Source organism: Stegodyphus dumicola, chromosome 3 (genome assembly GCF_044657685.1).
Source record: "Stegodyphus dumicola isolate Sdum_Otavi_A_Nest chromosome 3, ASM4465768v1".
Lineage (NCBI taxonomy): Eukaryota > Metazoa > Arthropoda > Arachnida > Araneae > Eresidae > Stegodyphus > Stegodyphus dumicola.
This window is the reverse complement of record NC_140770.1, coordinates 91,466,169-91,475,426: the sequence shown is the minus strand read 5'-3', so window position 1 is coordinate 91,475,426 and position 9,258 is coordinate 91,466,169. Positions and strand designations below refer to the sequence as shown.

Here is a 9,258-nt window from a genome sequence, read left to right as displayed (position 1 = left end):
AAGAGAAAGAGATCCAACGAGTTTACTTGCCGAGAAGCAGGGACAGCAGCTGTAATCCAAAACGAGTAGAACGGCAGGTGTGATGCTGGAAGGTAGGTGTGATCCACAAGGGAGAAGCGACGCAGACGAAAATTCGAGCGGGAGCAACAGGCAAGATGAAAAACAACCTTCTCGTATGACGGCACAAGCTCGAATGTTGACGGAAGTAATTATCATGTGAGGAATAGGTGCTAGGGAGAAAAGGAAAATACATGGGGAGAAACGGGATTAAGATGTGTTTATATTTGTTTGATATCTGATTGCTAATTTAGTTCTGTTATATATTTCTAAATTAGCATTAAAAGTCGAGTAATGTGCGTCTATTGCAAAAACGCAGGGCAATTACTTTTCGATCCAATTTTATATATATATTAATATATCATATTCCTGCTCATATGATCTACATATGTATCAGATAACTAGCTACTTGGACACTTATTTCTGGATGTGTATTATTTTACAACTTTTTCTGCTTTGAAAACCCAAGTATTGAAACATTATATGTATGCTTGTGAAAATATTATTTCAGATATTCTCGTATAACTAACTATACTATAATCTCATATTATTCAGTTCTCATATAACTACGATAGAATTTAGAATTTCAATTTTAGAAAATATCAATGTTGCCAAAATATTAAAACTTAAAATAATGCTCTATAAACAAATACTATCACATCTTTCAAGCATTGGAGACTCTTGATATAACTATTAAAAATACAGTAAAAGGACTAGACATCACATTGTAAATTGGTGGCTCATTATTAGCCAAAAGATAGGGCACTGCTGAAATGGGCAGTCAAAAATGTATTTTTCTACTAGGTGTTATTTATGGCTTATAGACCAGTTCGAACCAGTGCTTTCTTTCTCCCTAAGGACACAATCTCATGATAAATGGGTCAAAACTTAAATAAGCCAACATTTTAGCATATAGAAATTTGGCAACTTGTTTAAATCGCTGTTTGTTGAAGAGAAATCTGGCAATATTAACTCCACGTACTTTTTATGAATGTTTATATTTTGATCAAACTTTTGAGTGACCACTTTTATTATTCTTAATTCTGCCTTGGATACTGGTATTTTATTCCCCTATTTTCGGCAAGTATCTTTTCTTATCCCAAGTTATGCATTTGAAGCATTCAAGCGCCAAATATGTTATTTTATCATTTATAAATGGTCAAATTAAGTATAAAGATGAAATGATCACCCCACTGAAATAGTGAGTTAGGGTTATTCTCTTTCTGGATGAAAGTACGTAATGCATGTCGTTAGAAACTTTTTCTGTTACTTGCGTTTATGCTGTAAATGCGTATGAGGTTAAAGTAAAAAATAAAATTTAAAAAGAATTAAAAACTCAGTGTCTTTAAACTAAACAAAATTCACAAATTTTATAATTTTTAAATCATCTCAAAGTCAAATCTCAGAAAATTTCAAATCATCAATTTCATATCATCTCAATGTAGTTTAGTGTGCGAATTAGAATTATTATTTGCTTATTAAATCTGGTTTTTTCAACCTTAGAGAGTATTTTGAAGTCAGCTTTATGAAAAGATATGCGCAAATATTCTCAACTAATAAGAGTTATTTAAATTAAGAGCAATATTATAGAGAGGTCATTGTGGGCAAATGGCCTAAAATAATGAAATTCTACTTTGTTGGTTTTAAATATTACGGTGTTTGTCTGGAACTCAACTGTTGTAATATTCCAATTCTGCAGAAGAAAAAGCGATGCAATAGTATTTATTTTCAGAGGTCATATGAAGTGTTAGAGGAGTTGTATTCATTTTGTACATTATATTTCTTTCTGTCGTTTTTTTTTTCCTTTTCACCAAAAATTCGGCATCCATGTACACGTCGACCTATTTTCACTTAAAAAAAAAAAAAAAAAAAATCCCAGAATTGCACAAAAATAGCATTACGCACTCCCTTGACTTTATCCATGTACACATCAACCTATTTTCACATAAAAAAACACCAGAGAATTGCACGAACTAGGCTTTGAGCACTCCTTTTGTCCATGTACACATTAAACTATATTCACTTTAAAAGTCAAAGGAGCAGCCAACAAAAAAATATATAATCTTAATAAACTACATTTTAAATCAAACAATGGAATAATATAAAAAAGGAAATTTATCTTTCCACTTTTTTTATTTACGAATTAACACGTCTTCAGTCAAACAAAATTCCGTAACAGCATTCAAAAACCTCCTAAAATTATCTGAGCTAGAGTCTGTAAACTGATGCCGGCACATAAATTCACAAAATAAGAGTGGTTGATCTTTGGATTATGGTAACTTGGCGAAAATTTGGCGACAGCAACCCTCTATATTTTTTTCGCCGCCATTTTGTCTTCACGAAGTAAAGACATGTTTCTTTTCTTTTTATTTACTGAACACTTTTTCCAACAATCTACTATCCGAATTACACTTATGCTAGAAATTTTATGTAACAAAACTGCTTAATCATGACAAATATTAACTGCAAAATTGGGAAAAAGTGCACAATCGCAAACTCCTTGCGCGTTTTTCAGAATAGCACATACACATAAACCATTTACACGTCGACTTATTTTTACTTAAAAAAAATTCCAGAATTGCTCAAAAATGGCATTGCACACACTCTTAACTTTATACATCTACACTGCTATTTTCTCATAAATTACAAAAATTTGCCCGAAAATGCAAAAAAAATTCTGTGAATCTTTAAACTCGGTAAAAAGCACATATATGAAATTACCTGATTTACTGAAAAATTACCCGAAAAAGTATATACCCTTTCCAAGGATGAACATTTCTACGTATAAAATAAATTAAAATATCCAAAAACTTTTACCTCTAAATTACCTATTATATTATAAATGTCAACAACGAATTCATACCGCAAACATTACAAATGGTTACAAATACTTAGTGTCAAATATTTAAATTACTTCCATGCACGTTTACTTCAACTGAAACATATACCAAATTCCTACAAACATAAAATTCACAAAATAACTATCATTTAATTAAAATATCACTAAACCATGTACACAGTGACTTATTTTTACTTAAAAAAAATCCCAGAATTGCACAAAAATGGCATTGCGCACACTCTTCACTATATCCATGTACACTGCTTTTTTCTCATAAATTAGAAAAATTTCACGAAAATGCATGAAAATACTCAAACGTATTCCAAAATACTACAAACATATAACTCACAAAATCATGATCATTAAATTAAAATATAATTAAATTAAAAAACACTACTTTAAATAAGTTTATACATTAAATTAATAAAAATTAGATTACAATCCTAATTACTTTAAACTAAATCATTGCTAATAACAATTTTCCAATAATATCATATTAATTTATTTACTCCTTACATTTAGAACAATGCATAAAAATAATATCCTCAAATGATTAAAAATACTAACTTACCTAATCTTCAGAATCTTCATTACGTGGCACGCACACTTCCACTATTTCACACAACACACAATGAAGCTTAATACAAAATAATATAGTACTACAGTTTTCCAAATTCCCCTTTTTTCCAATTAAAGAACTGTAATTCATCCATTAATGTCACATGACATATCTCATGATCTCTCATTTCCCTCATACAAAATAATACATAATCGGAACTAAGTACTTCTCACATTATTACCAAAGTCCTAGGTAGTAACCTTTATCGCCTCCAAAATGTCGCCAAACTACCAGTTACCATATTCCAAAGATCAGCCATAAGAGTAAAAAATATTCTCCGTAGCAACGTTTCTACAAACAGTACACCTGATAATGACTACTAAGTAAACCTTTATTTACACACCAGTCAAGTAATGCTCTTTTCCCCTTTCTTTCCAAATCATACAGAAACTTCAAATTAATCTTACCACATTCTGCCCTTTTTCCATCTAAACCACAAAATAAGCAATATACTTCCTAACCAACACACACACAAGCCCTTACGAATTTACTGCAATCATGCAACCAATTATGTCATAATAGGGTTTCTATAAAATTCAGCTATTCAGCCTATCATAAATGAAACAACAACTTCGCAATAATACAAGGGATACCTTTCTCTCTACTCTAATCTGAATTTTTTAAGCATGAAAATATTCTTTTTTTTTTTTTTCCGACAGAAATATGTCTGAGCAACCTGGTGAGGATAAGAAACCCGACCTCAGTAATATACCAAGAGGTGCAATTGGAATTAAAGGCTTACCTATCAGCCGCAATACTAGGTGAGCATTGAGAAACTAAAAATATTCTAATATTTTTTTGTATTTTTTTGCCTTATAGTATTTTGTTTTATTGTACTTACAGAGGCTGTTCACACATTTTTTAGACGATGTATATTGTATTCACAAAACTAAATTACATAAAATTCTTATGTTTTAAATGTTCTATTTGACTTCCCTTATTTTTAACTATCTTTCAACATCGCAATTTCCAGGATAATAATGCCTTTTGAAGTGGCAGAAGAGGTATTCTATCCCATTCCTCCCGAACAGCTTTCCAGAGTCCTGTTAGGATTTTGGGACAACGTTTGGATAATGCAGTTTTTAAAAGTCCGAAAGCACAAAAATTCATAGGTGACACATCGGGAGATTTAGTAGGGACATCAGTGAAGGGTATGGCCTTGATATCAGTTTTTGTTCCATTTCGTTTAGGAAATTTACAGTGGATTTTGATGTGTGACTGCTAGCTTTGTCCTGATGGAGTCTCACAGATTGATGGCACTGTGGGTAAAGCGAGGGTATTTCATTCAGAAAAATTGGCGATAAAATATGTTACTGATAGTATTTGGAGTTAATCTTGACATTTTTTTGCACTCTCTTTATTTTTAACTTGCCATTATAAGAAAAACCAGCAACAATCATGAATCCCTTAGAAAAGCTTTCTTTCGATTCTTTGAACCATGTACTTAAATTTTTTTTCTCCCTTTTTCTGATAATAAATGGCTCCTTTTTTGTTACAGTCATTTAAATACACCCATGCTTCATCTATTGTGATAATTGTTTTCCATTTTTCTTTGGAAAAGTGTTTCTCATATAGAATTCTGAGCGATATGCTTTGGAAGAAGACGATGCACATTGCATTTTTTCGCTTTCTTAAGATTTAAATCAACGTTTATCATTTTGTTTACAGTGGACACCAAGCATTTTAATAATTTTGCAACTGCCCCTTGACTAAGGGGATTTTCTTGTCACGTTAAACAACGTAAGCTTTGCAATAGTCGAAGATGTCCGTTTTTCCTTGGATAATTGTTTGGAATTTTCGTCCCACTTGAGGCTCCAATTTGACATTTTTTTTCCTTTCATGTTGATTATATTACCTATCGACGCTTTAAATATCACAAAACCATGACTCTCACATCGCTTTTGGATAACGGAGTATGCATATTTCTCTTCGGAAAGAGCGTAAGTGTAGCCTTCGAACCACTGCTTTGTTAAATTCGCCATTTTGAATAAAAACAAAACTTCCAAGCCACAGACGATAATTTTGACTTTTAAAAACATAGTACAGTTGCAATTACTTCTTTTGCATTAAATGATTTTTTATTACCGCTTACAAAAATCGTCTAAAAAATGTGCGAACAGCCTCTGTAATTAGGCTTAAAGTATAATTATATAATTAAATTGTATCAATAAATATACATAATGAAAATAGTAGTTGATTGTTTTCTCTAATTCAGCAAGAAAATTTGATCTTAATGTATGGTCTTTTGTGCTTATAGCTTTTTTCTGTTAATCTAAACTTTTCACGTCATTTGCTAGATATAAGTATGATATAAAGTCCAAAATCTGGACATCCAATAAGCGAAATAATCTCCAGACCGGCAGATTTTTTTAAATTTTTTTTTTTTAACTCTAGGAAATAGTAAAAATAGAGCAGGTGTGTCACAAAACTGATTTTTCTCCTGGCTAGCTCAGATTGTCACTGCTGGCTAAGGAATTGCACAGTGGCCAATGATAATGCATTAAATGGGTATACTTAAATACCTGCATTAAAACTGCCATGCAGTTGCTAATTCGTAGTAGCTATTTTCAATTGTTTCAGTTGATCACATGAAGGGGTCTGAGAGGTTGAAAATTCCTCAGGTAGTGTGCTAAGAGAATTTAGAAAAAAGGAGCAATTTTGCCTCAAGAATGTCACTACTTCATTAAAAGGTTATCTAGTCGGCACAAGAGTAAGTTCTGCTAGAGACGGAATAGGCAACCTGGGTTCAGAGGACATGGCTTCTGGAAAGAACACTGAACACATGATCTTGAGAAACAATCAGGAGCAGTGTTTAATAAGCAGCAGCATGAAACTGAGGAAAGTATATAAGCCTATAAGATGATGAGTCTAACTTTGTGGGTTAAGTCCACTATTAAAATAATTACTTTTATGTTTTCAACATATAGAAGGTCATCAGATGGCATTGCTTAAGAACTTTGCATTTTATTTTCTCTTTCTAAGGACTTAGGGTATTGATTGGGTGAATCTGCAGGGCGATCTAAATCTGTAATAATACAGGGCGAATCTGAACAAATGGGCAGAACTTTAGGGGTAGCAGCTAGGTGGCGTTGTAAATGGTATGAAAGTGCCGGTCCTCGCACTTAGTGGCATTTTCTACTGTGGATGGCCAAGAGGTTGGCTTCTTACACAAAGCATGAAATGGCCGATATGCAATTCATGTATGGTGCAGTGGACGGGAGTCCAATTCAATCATAGAGACTTTACCAGGACCAATTTCTAATGAGGCGAGCTCCAGATCGGAAAACGTTCAAGCATTTGAATTGGCAGCCATGTGAAATGGGATCCTTCACTGCAGCCAAGCAAGAGGCAGAGCATGTAAGGAGCGTCAGGACACTGCAACTTGAAGGAGACATTCTCCGTAGGATGAAAGATCAACCGGGATGTAGCACGCGAGCAGTTTTCTGTGCTGTAAATGTGTCCCAAATGATGGTTTGTCATATGCTGCAGGAGGAAGGAATGCACCCCTATCATACACAGAAGATACAAGCATTGTTACCAGCAACATGTCGATTTTGCACGTTGGTCTGGATATCAGTACACATGTTCTGTTCATGTACAAGTGCACTTTTATCTATGAGGATGTTTTTAATACCCACAAATTACACACATGAGCTTCTGTGAACCTGCATGCCACATGTCGTCATTCGTTCCAATGGCAGTTCTCCATAAATGTTTGGGCAGGATCCTCCGTGATCATTTGATTGACCCATAACTCCTGCCACATCATCTGGATGGTGAATAGTATCACACATTTGTACAAGAGGTGCTGCATCCTATTCCAATACTCCCCATCAAGTCGAGAATGTGGTTCCAGCAAGATGGTGCACCTGCACACTTCAGCTGAGATGTATGGAATACTTTAGATGCAAAGTTCCGTGGGCAGTGAATTGGTCAAGGTGATCTCATAGCTTGGCCAGCAAGATCACCAAATCTCTCGTATTTGGACTTTTCCTGTGGGGCTATATGAAAAGCCTAATCTACGAGTGCTCCGTTGAAACTGATGTGGATCTAGTCGCCAGGATCGCCATTATTGGGTGGCGATAAATAAAGCAAGTTTCACCATCCACCTTTCGGATGGCAGGGTCTGAGTTTGGCATCTGCTTGGAGAATGTCTCCTACCAGAATATGTTATGCCATGGTAAAGTTCAGTAGAGGTGGAATTATGATCCAAGGGTGTTTCTTCTGATATGGGCTGGGACTCTTGGTCCAAATTCATAGAATGGCAGCATGCTTCCTATGTTGTAGCAGTTTTACAAGTTGGACCCATGTTACTTTCAGGACAACAATACCAGCTGTAATATTGCGAGGTCCTCCGTGGATTGATATGGTGACTATGGGGTTGACTGAAAGGACTGGCATGCCCAGAGCCCAGAACTGAACCGTATTGATAACTTCCGGAACAAGTTAGATCCTCAAATTAAGGTGTGCAACAATCGTCGAACATTGGTGAAGGAAATTGCATGTCTGCTCCAAGTTGAGTAGAAGAAAATACCAGTAGTTATCACACAAGCATTTGTGGAAGGCATGCCGTGAAGGGTTGAGGCTGTAATTACTGCTCGTAGAGGCTCTAACAACTACTGGATATGAATACATTTTGTTTTTCTTTTCTGTCACAGGTGTCCAAATACTTATTGGCAGATAGTGTAGTGAAAGAAATTTTTTAAACAGTTCTATATTAGCTCTGAACATTACATATGTTAACATATTTTCTTTTTTCAAAAAAATGGTTGGTACTTTCTGATTATCCACAAAGTTGGCATCTTTTTGGCATATAAGTTTTTGCCAAACCAATATGTGAAAGGCAACAGCTATTTCGAAAATGACAGTGCATTAAGTATTCCATAAAAGAGCATTGAACCAATAAAATTGAAAAAAGCAATAAACATCCATAATAAGATATTTACCTTTTTTTAAAAAGAATCCTTATTTTATTATTTTTTTTAATTAAGGAATGGAATTAGGAAATTAGTTTAAAGTAATTTTAATATTTTAATTTAATGTGTTTTTATACTACACTGGTTGTCATAAATTAAAGAAAAATCACAAAAATAACGATAACTCCCTCAAAAATAAGCCAAACCATGTAAAATTTGAATATGTTGCCAATTAAAAAATGCTGAGTAAAACTGCAATATGTAAATTAGTGGCACTGCTTTCGGAATATGTCATCTGCGAGGAGCATAAAAGTCCATGTTTGAGAGCAAGTCCACATATTTCACTGTGACAGTGACATCAGAAATCCGAGATAGCCAATTCGTAACAATGACCTCCAGGCATCATTTGCCTGCAGAACTACGATGGAGAGCCATTGGGAGACTGGAGGCAGGACAAAGTCAAAGAGAAGTGGCCGGATGGCTAAATGTAAGTCCTTCTGTGGTTCATAGACTTTGGAGGCAATTTCAAACCACAGATTCGGCATCTAGGAGGTTCAGCCTAGGACGGCCAACTGCAACGGCGAGCGCCGATGACCGATATTTGACATTATGTGAATGCAGGAATAGAACTGCTACTCCGACTCTTCTTAGATCCTCCCTTGCTGCAGCCACCGGAAGGTTCGCGTCAACATCAACTGTGCGTAGAAGGCTTCACGAAGGTGGTCTGTATGTGAGGCAACCAACCATTTGAGTGCCGCTCACGTCACGCCATAGGAGAGACTGTTTTCAGTGGGCAACTGCAACGACGAGCGCCGATGACCGATATT

The 9,258-nt window shown here is 34.8% G+C and overlaps 1 protein-coding gene across 3 annotated transcripts in view; it reads left to right on the top strand.

The window, feature by feature from the left end:
- Window positions 1–980: 980 nt before the first annotated feature.
- LOC118183830 (DNA-directed RNA polymerase III subunit RPC4-like) overlaps window positions 981–9,258 on the top strand; it is a 33,979-nt gene continuing 25,701 nt past the window's right edge. The window contains exons 1-2 of one of the 3 annotated variants that reach the window (XM_035353439.2): window positions 981–1,137; window positions 4,175–4,276. In XM_035353439.2, the coding sequence (XP_035209330.1) occupies window positions 4,179–4,276 (98 nt within the window). In that variant the 5' untranslated portion in view covers window positions 981–1,137; window positions 4,175–4,178. Of the gene's footprint in view, window positions 1,138–1,237; window positions 1,291–4,174; window positions 4,277–9,258 lie in introns of those variants that run through there. The other 2 variants (XM_085813070.1, XM_085813069.1) reach the window with 2 other exon arrangements.